At 36.9% G+C, this 20,220-nt stretch overlaps 1 protein-coding gene across 3 annotated transcripts in view; it reads left to right on the top strand.

Moving 5' to 3' along the window:
• The window catches only part of NRXN1 (neurexin 1), a 1,648,890-nt gene that overhangs the window by 689,382 nt on the left and 939,288 nt on the right, over nucleotides 1–20,220 (top strand). For all 3 annotated transcript variants that reach the window (XM_006839445.1, XM_006839444.1, XM_006839446.1), the window contains one exon: nucleotides 16,339–16,777. In XM_006839445.1, coding sequence (XP_006839508.1) covers nucleotides 16,339–16,777 — 439 coding nt within the window. The remainder of the gene's footprint in view (nucleotides 1–16,338; nucleotides 16,778–20,220) is intronic.

Here is a 20,220-nt window from a genome sequence, read left to right as displayed (position 1 = left end):
AGCTAGTGGTGTTTTGTTTTTAATGTTTTGTTGTGAATTATGTGATAGTTTACATAGGAGAACATTAGCTTTACATTTATCCTATCGTATTTCATTTCATTGCCATGATTACAATCCCCATCATCAACCATCCAAAGGGTATACCTGGAAGCCTGCCCCCCCTCCCCTCCCGCCAACCCGGTTATCAGCACACAGTCCCTCTCCCTCTCTTGGTCTAAAGTCCCCTCTCCCTTCCTGAATTCAGTGTCCCCAGCTGCTCCATCTCTCCATGTCATCATCTCTATCTCATCTCTGGGGTCACTGCTTCTCTGGGTAGGGTCCCGCTCATTGTTCTTCTCCCTTGATAGTCCCAGGGACCTCCGCTCCTAGACTGCAAAGTTAATCACTCCCCTCCTTTTGCTACAAATCATCTACCTTTACATTTACAACCCTCACAGTCAGTCTTGATAATAATTATTTACTATTTTATCACAAGAGACCTATCCACATCCCTTTCATCAGCCCTCCCAAGACAGATTGGATACTACTCCACGGAGATTCTACCTTCCTCCGCCCCCCTGGATCTAGGTTCCCTCTTGAAAGCTTGTAAGCCAGTCACTTATTGCCTTTGTAGTCCCTCCCTCCACCCCACCCCCCACCTCATTGCTAGTGGTTTATTTTTGAACCATCAGTTATTGAAAAGCCTGTGGAACACAGTTAAATTCTGACATAGAGGGAGTCACCATGTGTTGGGGTCAACTGAGGACAAGTATTTTGTTTGCTTTTTCAAATTCTTATATCAGTAGTCACTATCTTTCTTTGCTATTTGAAGGCCTTTGAAGAATGTATAAATAATCAAACTAAATATTCCTTAATACATACTCATTGTGTATTTAACAAAGTCTTTCAAAATATAGGGTATGTGGGAAATAAGAGATAGAGTTATGAAAACTGAGAAGTATTCATTGGACATTAAGACTCAGGAATGATTAATTAAAAATGCTTCTTTGCTTTTTATAGAAGTAGTCCTTTATTTAAATAAAAAGCACTTCCACTTATACTTTTAAGATCATAACAGTGACAGTAATGGCTACTCTGAACTGAATGATCAAGACTCAGTGGTACTTTGTATATGCTTAAATAAACTGCAAAAGAAGTATTCGTAACTTCATTTGATAAAGAAGAAAACTAGTCCAAAGACACTAAGGAACTTGCCCAAGGTTGTGTAACTAGTTAAGTAGCAGATCAGAAATTCAAACCTAGGGCTGTTTGCATCTAATTATTTATAATCTGTATTTCCACATAAATATATATGCATATACTTTTAAATTATAATGTGCTGCATTCGTAAGATACTATTAAAGTTACAGAACTAATTGACACATAACTTCTCAGGAACAAATCTACTTTGCAAAATCTTTTTACTGTGGTGCTAAAAATTGCAGCATCGACTGTCTTAAGACTGTCTTAAATATCAGCCGCTCCTAGTTCCATTGATGGTTCTCAGGTGGAGGTAAACTTGTGCAGTGAAGGCAGGCAGCCAGCACAGTAATCCAACAACTTGAGTAATTCATTTAATTAGCTAACCAGCTCCTGAAATCCCAAATTGACAATGCTTAATAAAGTCCTACCTTTTCACCTTTTCTCTCTCTCTCTCTCTCTCTCTTTTTTTTTTTTTTTTGGCTGAAACAGGGACTTTAACCATTATAAAACATTATAAAAACAGACCCATAGAAAGAAAATCCAACAACCATACATTTTCTTCCAAAATTTGGAGACAGGCAATTAGGTTCTGTCTTATTAACTTTTTACTGACTCTACATCTACCAGCTGTGTGGCCTCATGCAAATCACCTCAACTCTCTGAGCCATTTTTAAAAGGCGGTTCAGAGAATGCTTTGTTTTCTTTCTTACTAAGAATCATTTGTACAATCTATATTAACTGTCTATAATGAACTTTACCAGGTCTGGTGATTCCTGGAATAGTAAAATTTTGCTAAAGATAATTCAAAAACATTGACAGGGAAGTCCCTGTCAGAGCTTTGGGCCAGGTTCAGTGGAGGACTATGGAATGAGGAATATCATTGCTGACACCAGATGGATCTTGGCTGAAAGCAGAGAATACCAGAAAAATGTTTACCTGTGTTTTGTTTACTATGCAAAGGCTTTCGATTGTGTGGTTTATGACAAGCTATGGACGACATTGTGAAGAATGAGTTATTCCAGAACACTTAATTATGCTCATGAGGAAACTTGTACATAAATCAAGAGGCAGTTGTTCAAGGCACAAGGAAACACTGAATGGTTTAAAATTAGGAAAGATGTTTGGCAGAGGTGTATTCTTATACCATACTAATTCACTCTGTATGCTGAGGAAATAAATCAAGAACCTGGGTTATATGAAACATGGCATCAGGGTTGGTGGAAGATTCATTAACAACCTATGACATGCAGATGATACAACCTTGCTTGCTTAAAGTGAAGAGGACTTAAAATACTTACTGATGAAGATCAACGACCATAACCTTCAGTATGGGTTGCACTTCAAAGTAAAGGTAACAAAAATCCTCACCACTGGACCAATAATTAACATAAAAATAAATGGAAAAAAGATTGAAGGTGTTAAAGAATTCAATTTGTTCAAATCACCCATCAATACTCATGGAAACAGTAATTAAGAAATCAAACAATGTGTTGCACTAGGCAAATCTGCTGCACAAGACCTATTTAGTGTTTAAGAGGAGAAATGTCAGGATGAGACTAACGTGCACCTGATCCAAGTTATGGTGTTTTCAGTAACCTCATATGCATGTGAAAGTTGAACAATGAATAAAGAAGACCATTGAAGAATTGATGCAGTTGACTGATGGTGTTGGAGGAGAATATTAATAGTACCATGGACTGCCAAAACAAATCAGTGCTGGAAGGAGCATAGCCAGAATGCTTCTTAGAAGCCAAAATGACCAGACTTCATCTCTTAGACCTAGGGCATATTATCAGGAGGGAACAGTCCCTGGAGGAGGACATCATGCTTGGTAAAGTGAAGGGTCAGTGAAAATGAGGAAGACCACCATTGAAATGGGTTGGCACAGTGGCAGCAGCAATGGGATCAAGTGTAGCAATGATTGTGAAGTTGTCACAGGACCAGGCAGGGTTCTGTTCCTTTGTGCGTAAGTTCACAATGAGTCCGAACGATTCAATGGCACTTAACAACAACAACAATATACAGTCCACAGGCCAGATGTTCCCCACCCCTGCTGTATAGGGTTTTCAAAGAGTGTCTGTTGGGTTTGAACTGCCAACCCTTCAGTTAGCAATCCATTGCTTATCCTACAGTGCCATATCAGGACTCCTTAATATGTGTTGTTGTTGTTACGTACCGTCAATTCAGTTCTGACTTATAGCGACCCTGAATAGGGTTTCCAAGGAGTGGCTGGTGAGTTTGAACCACCAACCTTGTGGTTCACACCTATCTTGTGACCTAGTGCTTTATTCTACAGTGTCACACCAGGACTCCTTAATATGTGGTTGTGTTGTTGTAGTAAAGAATCATCAAATCTAACTCATAGCAACTCTGTATAGAGTTTCTGAGGAGTGGCTGGTGAGTTTTAACCTCCAGCTTTGCAATTCAGTAGAAAAGACAAGAATTATCCAAAGGTATATTGTGGTTCAAATCAAAAATTATTTTGGGCAAAGTTAATATGGATTTTCTCCTTGTAATTGAAGACAAGATATATTCAAATAGATTTAAAAGTTATACATGCACACATCCACATATCGTTGTTCTTAAATGTCTTAGAATCAATTCTAAGAAGCAGTTGATGGATTTGAACCAGCAACCTTATGGTTAGCAGTCTAGTGCTTATCCTACAGTGCCACTCTAGGACTCTGTCCATACATATAATCAAATAATAAATATTTTCTATGAAAAAATGTTTATTAAACTTTCTTGGGGGAGAATTTTCTAAGATTCAAGGCAATAAGCATAATTAAACAGTGATAGTTTAAAATGTTAATGATTTGTATAGTCCAAACAACATACATAATTTAATTGAAAATCAATGGGGAGAGTTTATACTATATAATAAAAGTAATATTTTATACTAATAGCCAATCTTTAGAAATATATGAATTTAAACTATGGATGGAGTTTCACAGAGTCCATGAGATTGGAAATTGAAAATTATGAGTCGCATAATCTAGGGCATGACATTTTGCTTGTATATTTTGTTATTATTAGTTCACAGCTATCATTCTTGGCTCGTGGGAAAACAAATTCCCTGAAAGAGAGATAAGAAGGAGAGGGGGAATAAGGGAGAAACAGAAGGAAAGAGTCAGAGAGAGAGAAGGAAAATGAGAGTGAGAGACAAAGATTAAAGAGACTGAAAAGAAAGCAGGAGAAAAATAAATGAAGGAAGGAAGAGAGAAAGAGAAGGGAGAAAAAAAAAGAATGAGAGAGAAAAAAGAAATTAAGGCAAAGGTAAACTGATGAAAGAAAAAAAGAGAAGAGATGAGAAGCGGAGGAAGGAAAGAGAGAAAGACAAAAAGGGAGAAAGAGAGCAAAAAAGCAAAAAGGAAGAAGAAGGACAGGAGAGAGGGAAGGAGAAAGTTATCTTTCTCTCACTGAGACTGTTGTTAAGGGCTACTACGGAGTCAGCTCCTACTCATAGTGACCCTGTATAGGATTTCTGAGGAGCAGCTGGTGACTTTGAACCAACAGCCTTATGGTTAGCAGTCCAGTGCTTATCCTACAGCGCTACACCCACTTTCACTGTCCCTGTTAGCAACATATGCTGCTTTGGAATAGAAACTTTAAACAAAAATTTATGATGTGTTACATTCTGCAAGATCATGAAGGTCTGACACTGAAAATATCTTCATCGCTTAGTTGCAAAATAGCAGGAAACATTGCAAGTTGATTGTTTTTAGTTAACTTTTTCAGTGTCTTTCTAAGTACTCTTAGGGGTGGTGGTGGTGGGTTTTCAAATTGCTGTAAGATTTTTTCCCCCTCCGGACTTTTCTTTTTATAAGTATCAGTTTATTGTGAAGTACAGTTTTAAAGTTGGAATAACCTTTAAAGTAATGGCTGTTCATTTGTAATGCTCAAGGGCTTCTCATAACCCTGGGCCTGTGGTAAGTGATGGTTCATTGCTCTTTCTTTTTCTTTTTTTGTAAATAACACAGTTGAAAGAACACTAAACACTAAACTCCCCAATACTTGTCAATGACCATAAATCAGTGACATCTGGGAGAGTCTCTGTTTTTCTGGACCTCATCTGAAAATCAGAGAATTGATCTAGCTTGCCACTTTCATTAAAGCAAATAAGCAAAAGGCAACAAAACAAGGATTTACATCTGAATGTTCGCATTATTGATATTTATAGTTCTTTTTTTTTTTCAACTCTTTCCTCCCAAAGGTGTCACTGTTGTTACCCACCCTCAAGTCATTTCTGACTCCTCATGACCCCGTATGTCCCGAGTAGAACTGCTCCTTTCAGAAGCAATTCAATACATAGACATGTCTTCCAAGACACCTGTGGATGGGTTCGAACCTCTTGGCTTGTAGTCCAGCACTGAACTCTGTACCATCAAGGTACTCCTTGAAAGGCATTATCAAAGTAAAACCCAAACATGTTGCTGTTGAGTCAACTCTGACTCATAGGGATGCTGTTGTTGTTGTTGTTAAGTGCGATCAAGTCTGTTCTGACCCACTGTGACCCTGTATAGGGTTTCCGAGGAGTGGCAGTTATAGCAAAGTTGTAAGTTTGTGATAGCAGACCACTTCTTTCTACCACGGAGCAGCTGGAGGATTCAAACTGACCACTTTTCAGTTTGTAGCCTAGCACTTTATCACTGCATTACCGGGGCTCCTCAAGAGACATTACTGAACCTTTAAAACAGTAACCAGTAAGCCAGTGTTAGTGTATGTCAGTCATGGTGACCATGCATGTGTCCGAGTAGAATTGTGTTCTATGAAGTTTTCAATGTCTGACATTTCCCCCCAAAAAAAGTAGTTTTCCAAGGTACCTGGTTAGACTTGAACCTCCAACAGTTCATTTAGTATTCAGGCCTGATTGCACTATCAGGGACTCCTTTAAAAATGAAACGTACTGCCATCCACTCAATTCTGATTCCTAGTGACCCGATGTACGGTTTCCAAAGCTGTAAATCTTTATGGGAGTAGAAAACTCCTCTTTGTTCCATACATCAGCTGGTGGATTCAAACTACTGACCTGTGATTAACAACCCAACACATAACCCATTATGGTACCAGGGCTTCTTCCTTTAAAAAATAGATATTATTTAAAGGATGTCAAATCCTTTTATCACATACTCATTTGTCACTCAAAGCTTCATTAAATGGAGCTGCCAACCCAGAAGCAACAGTCTCTGAGCTCCCAGAGTTACCTTTCATAGTCAGTGCTCAGTGTTGTTTAAGTAACTTTTGGGCAGCTCACTGAATAGTGGAATGAAGTGTTTCCCCATTCCTTCTTTTTATAAATAGGCTGTATTTAGTTGTGTTTGATAGAGACCCAGTAAACATGCTTCTTTATCTACAGTACATAAATTTAAAAAAAAAAAAAAAATTGTTATCTCTTCTTTTTAGTTTTTTTTTTAACTAATTTTTGGTCCAAGTTAAATGAATTACATGCCTTTCTTGAGAAATTATGTCATTGTAGTCTAATTGTTTAATTCCATAAATAATTCTGTGATTTTAAGTTGGGAAGGAATGACATATTTAGTTGAAACTTTTTATATGCACATAGTCTGTGAATAGGATTTAATTAAAACAACAATTTTTTTTTTATCTTTCAAATTTTTATCTCTTTATGTACCTCGATTTAAAATTAAATTTCCCCAAGGAAATTTTACTTTAAAAAATGCAACTGGCTAGTTTGACCAGGCCTTGAAAACATCTTACAATTATTTCAGCATCCTCTACCTTCCCTTGTCCACATTAATTTTCTATGGGGAATGAGGAAGCTTCATATGATAAGCGCTAGACTGCAAACCACAGGATCCACAGTTCAAACCGACCAGCCACTCTGCTGGAGAAAGATGAAGCATTCTGCTTTCTTGAAGACTTAAAAAACCTGAGAAACCCTATATCAGGTCCCTTTGAGTCAGAATTGATTACACTGCACTTAACAACACCTTCCCTTGTCCTCATTAATTTCCTATAGCTCCATAGAGGTGGCACAGATGGTTTATGCTCAGCTACTAACTGGAAACTTGGGCTTTGAATTCACCCAGTGGCATCCTAAAAGAACAATCTGATGATGTAATTCCTTAAGATTTTAAGGTTACTTACTTTGAAAATCTTATGTATCTCAATGGTTTGATTTCCATTACGCTTAGGCTCACCTTGAGTTGGAGGTAAATTTGACAGAGTCCTGGTGTAGTGCTCTGGTAGCGTAGTTGTTACAAATCGGGCTGCGAACCTTAAGGTCAGCAGTTCGAAACTACCAGCCGTTCTGTGGGAGAAAGATGAGGTTTTCTACTCCCATAAAGATTTACACCCTCAGAAACCCTGTACAGGGTCGCTATGGGTCAGAACCGACTCGATGGCACTTAACAACAACAACTGGTGTGGTGCTGCGGGCTAATGTGTCAGACTGCAAAGTCATTCGAACTGCAAGTTTGGTGGTTCAGGCTCACCAGCTGCTCCTTGGAAACCCTATACAGGGTTGTTATGGGTCAGAATTGACTCAACGGCACTTAACAACAACAACAATAATATAGGTGAAGGGACACCTGCTTCATGTGGGTACATTCACATTATAGGTGACAATTTCCATGGTGTGTTCTCTAGAGAAGCAAAACCAGTGAAACATGCATTTATATATAAAGAGAGGGCTATATCTAGGAAAAGGAGCTCTGGTAGCGTAGTGGTTACGAATCGGGCTGCAAACCTTAAGGTCAGCGGTTCGAAACTACCAGCCGCTCCGCGGGAGAAAGATGAGGCTTTCTACTCCCGTAAAGATTTACACCCTCGGAAACCCTGTACAGGGTCGCTATGGGTTGGAACCGACTCAATGGCACTTAACAACAACAACAACATATCTAGGAAATGGCTCACACAGGTGTAGAGGTGGGTAAGTCCCAAGTCTTCTCATGAGATGTCAGGCTGCAGGCTTCTGACCCATGTACCTGAAGGGCTAATGAACCAAAATTGGCTGGTCAGAGGCCTGGCAGGCCTGGCAGGTAACTATCTCTATATCCTGCCAGGAACACTGAAGATAATTATTATTATTTTTTTTTTTAAGTCACACGCCTTCCTTTGGAATGTGTGCTAAGCTCATAAATTCAAAAAAAAAAAAAATTTAGCCATTAAATTTTTGCTACCAAATGAGGAGTAATAGCACCTGTGTTTTAGTCATGGATTCATGAATATTTGAAATAATCAAATGCAACTAATATGTATATTTTAGAGTAGTATACATGATGCATGTATCTTATCTCCCTCTCTCTATCTATTCATATATACCTATAGAAATGGACCATATTTCTAATGGTTGTGTGCACATTTTCTTGATATGAGTTGCACCATAATTAACATACAATAGAATCTATGAGAGCTGAAACTCAGCAAGAATGCCTTATCAACCTTTGACAGGTGCAATCCTAACTACTTTTCTATCATCTGTTTTAGTGGAGAGTATTTGAGTTGTTCTCTGACAGGGTTCTGGTTTTCACAGGTGTTATTGTACATTATATTTATAGAATAATGCATAATCTATGTGTGTATAGTTTACACTTTACCAATGGATATACTAGTATCAGATGTTTATGAAAAATTAAACTTGTTTCTTTTCAGTAACTGATATTCTATTAGATGGAATACATGCATAAAGGATGAAACTTTCATTTTTTAAATTAAGTTCCTTGTCTTAGTCTATGCTTAAAAATGTAGCTGATGGTATTGAAAGTGTGAATATTTAAAATCATTTCAGAATGAGTATGTAAATAATATTGGGAATAAAAGTTGTAGTACTTCCTACTTGCTGGGGTAGACTTTGTACTTTTTACTTATTAGCTACTCCTAGATATTATTTCAAAACAAAGGCACTGCTCTAAAGTGAAGATATATGGACAGAACACAGAAGAAGAAAATTCAGACGACTGTGATAAGTATTCTCACTGTATCTTAAGAATTGTTGTTTTGTGCCCTCCAGTCAGGATTAACTCATGTTGTTGTTAAGTGCTGTCGAGTTGGTCTGACTCATAACAACCCTGTATAGAGTTTCCAAGATATATATATATATCTTGGTTGGTTAAGCTCACCAGCTGCTCCTCAGAAGTAGAACTCTTACAGAGTCTCTATGGGTCGGAATTGACTCAACGGCACTTTACAACAACAACAAAGTGTGGCTCTGTGGGCTAATGCATCAGACTGCAAAGTCGTTTGAACCGGTCAGTCGTTCAAGCTCACCAGCTGGTCCTTGGCAACCCTATACAGGGTTGCTATGGGTCAGAATTGACTCGACAGTCCTTAACAACAACAATATATATATATAGTTGTTATACACACACACACATATATATATCTTTGCGGGAGCAGACAGTCCCACCTTTCCTGAGAAGTGTCTGGTGGGCTTGAACAGCCAACCTTGTGGTTCCCAGTTCCCAGTTCAATGCTTATCCTTGAAACCACCATGCTTCTACTCACAGAGATGCTATGGAGGGTTTTTTAATGTGGCTGATGGGTTTGAACAGTCAGACCTTGTAGTTAGCAGTCAAGGGCTTATCCTACAGTACCACAGTTAGTGTTAAATACATTTAGAACAAAGAAAGAAACATAAATACAAAAACAAACAAAACAAAAATCTAAAGCCATAAAACCCTTACATAATTCTTAAACCCAACGAAGACACATTTTAATCTGTAGGCATATGGAAAAGTAGTCTTCTCTATTGTGATATTTGCATCATTTAGAGATATTTTCGTACATATAAATGGAAGGAAAAAAATACATCTTGGGAGGAATTATCTATATAACTAATAACAAGGTCATCTGTTTGCATCGTGACAAATAGCTGTTTGATGCTGAATCTCCTACTTGGCACCTGCTCCCCAAACTTAAGTGAAATTCCCTGCTGCAATAAAAATAGAGTTAGACATTAATATCATGTTCACATGTTCAGACAGAGTATTAGACATGAAGTGGGCACTTTCATATACTTATGGAGTCCTGGTGTGGCACTGTAGGATAAAGCCCTAGACTGCAAGGTTGGCAGTTCAAACCCACCAATCGCTCCTTGAAAACTCTATACAGGACCACTATGAGTCAAAGCTACTCAACGGCCCTTAACAACACCAACAACATAGCTGGTGTGATGCTGTAGGATAATGCTCTAGGTAATATGCCAGGTATAGATATAGATAACAACTCTGGAAACTGCCTTAATACATATAAAGTTCTTGAAACCTGTGCCAATCGTATGTATTGCAGAGTAGAACTGTGCTCCCTAGAGTTTTCAAGTCTGTGACCTTTTAGAAGCAGATCATTAAGCCTTTTTCTGAGGCAGCTTTGGGTGGGATTGAACCATTAACTTTTGGTTAGTAGTTAAGCATGGAACCTTTTACATCATCCAGTCATTCCTGGCAGAAAGTAAACAACACCCAGTAAATGCTAACACCTGCTTGTTAGTGTTGTTGTTCACTAGCTACAGAACACCTTCTATGGGTGAAAGTAGAACTCAGGAGTGTTTGCCTTCTGTGTATTTCTGCATAAAGAAATTTAAGTACAGAATTCTACTGTGTTCCTCAGACTGTAATGTAAACAGAATGATTAGAAAGAAAACTTCATTGCTAAATCCTTTTGATTCTGCTGGTTGTAGAATCTATTCATTTCTTTAAAACACTATCTATTATGTGCTCTATTTGCTGTTATCCTTGTTACGGTATTTAATTTTACAACTCCTTTAATTCCATGTAAAGATATTAATGTTGATAATGGTAACAATAACAGAAATAGCAGCAGCTAATATTTTCTTGATTCTTTGATTCTAGCTCATGTGTTCATTTTACTACCTTACACTAACATAGCTAACGTAGAAACACAGTAATCAATGTAGGTTAATGAATTTATGAGCCTTGATGAAATTGTTTAGCTATAATGTATATTTATGACAAAATATATATAATCTGAGTGGAAAATCTGTTTTCACTGGTTTACTTATTTAATGCATACCTGTGCCCTATGGAAAGGGCCTTCCTATTGGCTCTCAGGGCTTTAATACCATCTGTGCAAACTGTAGATGGATAGAATCCTTGAGACATGTCTGTGTACCTAAAGACTGCGTGAACATTCTCTTTTTTGCAACATCTCAGAATGGGGATTAATGAACTGGCTTCAAAAGCCAAACTTGGAAAACCAGAAAAATAGTGAGAACAATGGGCCATTTTGTTTTTAATCTGTTTCCCTAAATCATGTAGATTAAGGGAAAAGTCAAGAATTCATGTATGACCCGCCTTTCCATTGGAGATGCCCTTTTAGAAATGAAGAAATGAGACACAAACAAGTTAGGCAATGTGACTTAAATGACACTTTTGTGATTGAACAAATTCGAGCCTATTCCTACATTTAACCCTTTGCTCCCCTTTTCAGAATAGATATCAAGATCAAATCATTGAGTGATTGTCTACCTCAAATTTCAAGTTTAGGAATTAAAACAAGGAACATATTACTCTGTATTCTCACAAAGTTAAGTAGTGGGATTTAAAAAATCCTAACAAGTGATTGTTAAAAGGTAAATGACCATTGTAGCAATGTGTTAAATTTATATGACAGCTTAAAAAATCAATTCTAAAGTCTCTTTCAAATTTTCTAGACCTTTTGTATTTAAGAGAAAAGCCCATGAAGCAAAGAAATGAAATTCAACATTTTAAATTGCTCTTCAAAACCAAACAATATTTCAAAATAAATATTTAGTCTAGAAACAGATTCCAATGAGTGTAGAATCATATTATCACCAATTGTTAAGATGATAGGGTATAGAGAGATTCACCAAAAGTTGACAATAATAAAAAAGTACAACTTTCAGTATAAATAAGAAGATACATGAATAAATATAAAATCATTCCATTATTTCAGAAAACAGCAAAAATAGCTTCTTGTTGTTACGTGTCGTCGAATCAGTTTCAACTCATAGCAGTGTTGTAGAGGGTTTCCCAGAAGTGGCTGGTGGGTTTGAACTGCCAACCTAGCGATTAGCAATCTGGTGTTTAGCAATCTGTAGTACCACACCAGGACTCCCAAAATAGCTTACACAATTTTCAGAATTAGAGTATTTACTAGCTATTCCATAGTCTAATTGAGGTATAGTCAGATGATTTTAAAAAAGTGTAACTTTAGAAAAAAGTAGGATAATTATGAAATGTGGCTCACATGAGGTAATGGTGTAACTCTGAGAGCAATCAAACGCCCTATCCAAACTTGGTTTTCTGATTTTGAGACAGTCTTTCAAAGAATACAAAATGAGGCAAGAAAAATACGTTATGCTACTCCACAAAATGGAGTCCTGGTGTGGCGTTGTGGTTTAATGCACTAGACCATAAATCCGTTTGAAGGTCTGCAGTTCAAACTCACCAGCGCCTCCTCAGAAACCCTATACAGGGTCGCTATGGGTTGGAAGCAACTCGACAGCACTTAACAACAACTCCTCAAAATAGTGCTTCTGGGAAAAGGATTCCACCTCTGAAGAGTTTTAACTCAGGCATTTTTCACTCTAACACTAATTTACCATTACCTTAGAAGATGAGTTTAAAGATAAAATTTTCCAATACATAGGTCACCTTGTAATTTATGCACTGGGTATGCACAGAAGTTCCCACATTTTTGTTTAGAAACAGGCAAAAAAAGTATACTAGGTTATCAAATTGCTGCACAATATCATGGTCTACTGACTTGGAACTGTGTTTCTAAATATTGTTCTTAATAATAGTTTCTGATCTGGAAGCTGGGTTTAAAAAGTGAAGGAATAATGCGCTGAACTGTGAGCAAATATTTATTAAGTTTCTACTCTGTGACAGGGCCCTAGTATGGCACTGTTTTATAAATATTAGACTGCTAACCATGCTAGCCACAATATCTGCAGCTTAAATTGACCAGCGGCTCTCAGAAACCCTATACAGTGTTAGTATGAGTCAGAACCAACTCAGTGGCGCATAACAGCCCTGTGAGAGGTACAGATCTTGGTGATGGGCTAGAGTGAGCCTGGTCCCTGTTCACATAAAGCATAAATTCTATTGGAGATGGTTTGGCACTGTAGCATTCTACCACAATGTTGGTTTAAACCACAAGGTTGGTGGTTCCACACCCCAGTCACTCCTTAGAAACCCTATGCAGGGTCACTATGAGTCGAACAAATGTGTTGACTCTTAGCAACAATAGCATGGCTAATAATAATATGATCTAGGAAACTATCTTCATTTGCTGAACTTTCCCACCCCAAGGCATCCAATTCACTCCTGGTATTATAAATCTCTCATTGAAATATTGTCCCCCAATTTTTCTACCCCACATAATTTAAGTTTTTAGTGACTGATATCAGATTAATGAAACAATATATCCAGTCTCACATCAGACTCACCAAATCTTTTACTGTAGCTCCCTTGCACAGGTGATGGATTAGCATGGATTTACAGAGTCTTCTGCACCAATTAGTTCAGAAAATAATAAGTCCTGATCAATGTCTATATAGAAAGAATTTCCAAATAATAAAATAAATCAATTTACAACAGGTTTGAGGAGCATGAGAGGTTATAAAACTTGCAAAATCCTCCATGAAAAGCATTTTCCCCAATTCTAAAGATATCCAAAGAAAGACAATCCTAAATCAACTTTCCCAGGGCTTAATAGCTCTTTCTCCTTTCAAGAGAGTTTTCTTAAGAATTACTATAATTCCTTTTTGTCATTGCTTAATTTTAGTGTCTCTTCTTTTGTTGTCACTAGATCATATTTCTTGTTAAACCATAATATATATTTGTTCAAAGCATAAGGGATATCATGTACTTTATAATAATCCTTCTTCAAGATAAAGGTAAACTAAATAGCAGATCCAGCATTGGACTTATTTAACTGGCACATATCAAGTGTAAGATAGCAATTATATATGTGGTATCTTCATTTTTAAACCTTTTTGTACAGTGGATTGGAGTCCTGATGTGGTGCTGTGGGGTGAGCAGTGGACTGCTAACTTTAAGGTTGTCAGTTCAAACCCAACAGCCACTCCTCAGAAGCCCTATAAAGGGTCTCTGCAAGTCAAAACCAACTTGACGGCACTTAACAACATTAGCAATAGTATGTGTATGTCTATCATTACATGATGATAAAGGTGATGATGATTTTAATGGTGACTGATGTTTATTAAAATCTCACAGATTTCCTAGCATTGGATTGATTGCCTTTATCTAGATTTCTTACTTAAATAGTTTTTTAATTTAATTATTATAATGATCCTATGATATTGGTATTATTATTATTATCCACTTCTGCAGGAGGAAAAACAAGCTTAGAGTAATCCCACAATTAAGTAATACCAGACCCAATATTTTTACTAAGAGAATCAGATTCCAGAGCTTTTTCTCTTAACCAGTCTGAAAAACAAAAGTATGTATTAATAAATCACATCAGGAAACTCACCAACCAAACTAGCTGTTGACTCAGTTGGCCATAACTTTGAAAGAAGTGACTCTTGTGTTGACTTTGTTAACTTAGGAGCAATAATCAGATACCAGCTGTTTGTTGTTGATGTAGTATGTATGTATGTAACTATGTTTTTGCATGTTAATAAAGAAGATAAAAATCTGGCAATATTGGCTGCTGTGGAATGTTGATTATCACTTTAACAGAGTTTTTCTAGACATGAAAAGCTAATTCATTCTTAAACCAGTATGACCTTATATTTTAGAAATGTAATTATTCATGGTATGCATTTTGTAGAGAAAGGGCAAATTTTGTTCTTTAACCTTCTGTCAAAATACCTCCAAATGTATTTATTTGTTATGAAAGCAGATACATGATATTGTGAACCTAGCCAGTGGATTTACCTTGTGTGTTATTTGGAGTCCAAAATCATTAATAAGTGATCAAAACCTCTCAGCCAGTTAGATGAAATGCCTTAGAATGTGACAATGCAGGATAAACTTTGCTAAGTATTTGTGCAAATTAAGTGGGACACCCATAAGAGGTTGAATGCATTCAGAAGGAACACTACATTCCAGTAGCTATAAATGCAGATAGAATAAGAGAAACCTTTTTCCTCTTATGTATCATTATTTTTTTTAGTCAATTCAGGCTGTTTTCTAGCTCAGTTTTTTATAATTATCTTACAAAATCATTATGTACTGTGTATATATAGATTATAGGAAACATTCTGTAACCTACTACTCACTTATGACCATCATGGTATCTGTCATCTTACATATATAATAGAGAAAAATCTACTGTCTGACTCTATTGTGCATTAAAGTCATAAATCTGCCAGTAATAAATGCCAAGGTACAAGGTGAGAGTAATGCTGGCTGTAATGTTTACATGTCATTCTGTTTAGGTTCTGATTATCAGTGAGTTGGCAAGTATGAATGATGTAATTTGACAGTTATGTAACGATGTATTCATCTTCCATTTTGTGACCTAATGTGCTCATCCTCTGGTTACGTATAACAGCAATTTCTGCATAATGACCTAGTCTTTGGAACCTACCCATGTTGATAAGTGAAGAGCATTATATTTAAAGGAACTGATGAGTAAATGTTTCCAATTTTTAATACACTTGTTGTAGTGATGGGGAATCTGAAATATCATAATACTTATATTTAATAAAAGTATGGAACCCGACTAACAAAAACAAAATGGATTTTATAATTTCAAATTGGTGGTGGTGGGGTGGCATCACCATCAGTAGGTTCTGACTCATAACGACCCTGTGTAGGGTTTCTGAGGTTATAAATCTTTACAGGAGCAGAAAACTTTATCTTTCTCCCTTGGAGCCATTGGTGCATTCAAACTGCTGATCTTGCAGTTAGCAGCCCAATGCATAACCAACCCACTATGTTACCAGGACTCCTTATATGCAAATCAGACACCATAATAATATGCAGATTTATTCAAACTATTTGAGCGAACTACAGTTTGTTTATGTATGTGTCCACGCACGTTATTTAGATGAAGTTAAATTAGTGTAGTTATTGTTCAATGAGTTGATAAAATTTGACTAAATGTATTTGGCTGAAAATGTTTTTATACATGTAAATGAGCTAAATACTGTGTATTTTTCATGACCTATTTGCAAATCACATAAGCTGATAATGAGTCTATATGCCCTCGTTTCTCACTGATCTTCTCTGCCCACAGGTTGTGTATAAAAATAATGATGTAAGACTGGAATTATCTCGACTTGCCAAACAAGGAGACCCTAAAATGAAGATCCATGGAGTGGTGGCATTCAAATGTGAGAATGTGGCAACTTTGGACCCAATCACTTTTGAAACCCCAGAATCGTTCATCTCTTTGCCTAAATGGAATGCAAAGAAAACAGGCTCTATATCATTTGATTTCCGCACAACAGAGCCAAATGGCCTCATCTTATTTAGCCATGGCAAGCCAAGACACCAAAAAGATGCCAAGCATCCACAGATGATAAAGGTAGACTTCTTTGCAATTGAGATGCTGGATGGCCACCTCTACCTCCTCCTAGACATGGGGTCAGGTACTATCAAAATAAAAGCTCTGCAGAAGAAGGTGAATGATGGAGAATGGTATCATGTGGACTTCCAGAGGGATGGACGGTCAGGTAATTTATGATTTCTTTCTCTGATCTTTGACCTCTAGCATACTAATTACTCATTGCTAAGATATTAAATCAAAACATACTAAGTATCTTCTGCATTTCTATCTTTCGGGCAAAGAACATTTCTATTATTATTTATGTTTCATATCATGTAACTATCCAAAGGAACTAGATACTCATCATAATTGGACATCATGATGATGTCCCAGATGCTCAAATGGCTACCAGAATAGCTTCTTAAATGAACATTATTGAATAGTCAAGTACCAAACCTTGGAAGAGATTTTATCTTGAACTTTTATATGACAAAGTTTAGGATGATTTTTGTGTTTCCTTTGTTTTTAATTCCCAATGATCTCTTTTACTACTAGATGTTTAGAGGTATCTGAAGTGACAAATGTGATTTAAATGTTTTATTACTAAAGAGGAGGGTCAGTGAAAAAGAGGAAGACTCTTGATTATATGCTTTGACACGATGGCTGCCACAATGGACTCAAACATAACAAAGATTGACCGGGCCAGGCAGTGTTGTCTTCTATTGTACATAAGGTGGCAATGAGTTGGAACCCACTTGATGGAGCATAACAACAACAACAACACATTTTTGCATTTAATTGGCATAAAAATGTAATTGGGAAATTTTAAAACACCTCGAGTTTTACTGTTTATAAAATCAAAATAAATTTCTTATAAGATTTGGTACTTGATTACCTTAATGTTCATTTAAGATCATTTTTTGTGTGTGTCTGTATGTGTGTCCATACAGAGTGATTCACCCATAAAAATCTTAATCTAATACAATACATTCTTTATCAAAGGTGGATCTATGTCATGGAAAACACTGTAAAAAGTACAGTAGTATTTCAATGGAACAAGTAAAGCTGCTACCTTCCAAATTGCTTCCCTTTATGTACCATAAAAAATACATGAAATTTCACTAGCAAGAATTCATCCTCCTGGCTTCTTTTTGCTGCCTTTTATTTCTGAAGATACTGAGAAGGGCAGGGAATATTTCCCTAAAGAAACAGCATTTGCATTAAAATTTTGGAGTGGCACAGGAGTTGACTAGAGTTAACTTTGGAGGTAAAGTATCATCCAACATAGGAAATAGCATGGTGGGGATGGCAGAGTAGCAGGAAAATAGACAGTGAAATAGAAAAAGATAAGATTAATATGTTGTACGGTTTGTTGTTGTTAATTTCCAACACAGTGTGGTCCTGTTTAGGGTCTTCAAGGAGCTGTTGGTGGGTTTGAACAACAGACCTTGCAGTTAACAGTGCTTATCTTACAGTGTCACACCAAAACTCTGCTTTAGGTTTGTTGTTGTTGTTGTTAAGTGCCGTCGAGTCGGTTCCGACCCATAGCGACCCTGTACAGGGTTTCCAAGGGTGTAAATCTTTATGGGAGTAGAAAGCCTCATCTTTCTCCCACGGAGCGGCTGGTAGTTTCGAACCACTGACCTTAAGGTTCGCAGCCCGATTCGTAACCACTAGCTACCTGATATTTCTTTGGAGTTTCTGGGTGGTGCAAACAGTTATTGTGCTCAGTTGCTAACCCAAAGGTTACAGGTTCAGATCTACCCAGAGGTACCTCAGAAGAAAAGCCTGATGGTCTATTTCTGAAAAGCCAGCCAATTAAAATGAAGTGCAGGTCTCCTCTGACACACATGGCGTTGCCGTATATTGTTATAACTTGTTAAAAAAAAAAAAAAAAAACACCAATTATTCTTTTATTGTCTTCCCCTAGTACATCTATGCTATGATGGTCCCTTTAGTTTAGAAATCAAAATTATCTTCTTATAACAGAAGATAACTGAATTTAGACCCAGTCACCCTCCACCTCCTCTCATTCTCTCATTTGCTTAAATACACGACTGTCCACTCTGGGTTTTCTATTAAACAGCAGGGTAAGGGTAGTCAAGGCATTTTCTGTGGGATTCTTCACCTGTAAAAGGCCAACTGGGGAGAACCGAGTGAAGTGAAATCAACAGAGATGCAGCCTGCTTGTATTCCACTCTCCAGGTGACACTGATGATCTTCTTTCCTAGCTAATAATCGTTACTTACTGTCCCATTTCAGAGGCGTTGTTCTGCAGTGCTGAGTTGATCTCTGTTCCTAGGCACTCACTAGCTTACTTAACCTTGCCTGCATTGTAACTATTTCCTATTTCTCTGTTATCCATGTCTTGTTCATTAGTCAAGAAGATTGTGCTTGCTTCTCTGAAATTATCTATTTTATCTAATAAATTAAAGTAATGGAATGTATGACATTGAGAGTGAGTTTGAGAAGAGGGTGTTTAGAAGAGAGGTCAGAACACACTGCTCTCATCCAAAGATATCTTAGAGACTACATTTCTGATTCATTCCTCTCTGGAAACCTGGTCTCCCTAAGTGTTCTTGTTTCCAGAAAGAGGTCCCCAAGGAAGATCAGTTACCATTTTGTGCAATCTGTGCTATTTTAATATTTTTTCTTCAGGTTCTTAGATGGCTGAGAGAAGACAGAAATAAGGGCTTTTCCTTCCTACTATATCATACTGAGTCCATTAGGAATTGCATTTTACTTTGCCCACTCTCACACACACACACACACACACACACACACACACACACACACCCTTTAAACTGGGCAAAGTTTATAGATGGGAGAAAGACTGAGTGTTGATCTCTGGCTCCCCTAGCATACTTCTGTGAATTTGCTACTTATAAACTTTAAAAAATAGGGAAAATAAGAATAAGAGAAGGGAGCATGGCCCACTGTTGTATTTTTTGGTATTAGCCTGTGGATAGCATAACATGTACTTAGAGTAAAATTTTGAAAATTATTTTCAAGAATAGATTTTTTTGTTTTAAATTTACGTTCCATAGCAATTTAAAACACAATAGATTAGATTCTGTAGTCATATCTTTGAACTTCTGAAGGACAAACAATATCAAACTTTGGATAAGCTGTATTTAATTTACATAGAAATGAGGATGTTTCCAATTATATAAAAGTAATGCATGGCCAATGTCAAAATTCTAGTAAATGCAGAAAGATGTAAAGAACAAAATGAAACTCTGCATAGTTTATTTAACAATGATGATTCATATCTGGATATTTCTTTGGAGTCTTTTCTCTATGTGAAAAGGTGTCTATCATATTTTCATATATAATGTACCCATGTAAATAGTGTATCACATGTACAACCACATAGCACTCATAGAAAACTAAAGAGTTAATAAGTGAGGGAATAGCTCAACTTGCAAAACTAGTATCATGCACATTATATTTGTGAAAAAATGCAGTATATGTGTGTGTGGTGTATATATATATACATATATACACCACACACACATATACTGTATATATATATATGTTGTTGTTGTTGTTGTTAAGTGCCGTCGAGTCGGTTCCGACCCATAGCGACCCTGTACAGGGTTTCCAAGGGTGTAAATCCTTACGGGAGTA

The sequence above is a fragment of the Chrysochloris asiatica genome, unplaced genomic scaffold (genome assembly GCF_000296735.1).
Source record: "Chrysochloris asiatica unplaced genomic scaffold, ChrAsi1.0 scaffold00024, whole genome shotgun sequence".
NCBI classification, from domain to species: domain Eukaryota; kingdom Metazoa; phylum Chordata; class Mammalia; order Afrosoricida; family Chrysochloridae; genus Chrysochloris; species Chrysochloris asiatica.
This window is presented reverse-complemented; position numbering and strand designations above follow the sequence as displayed.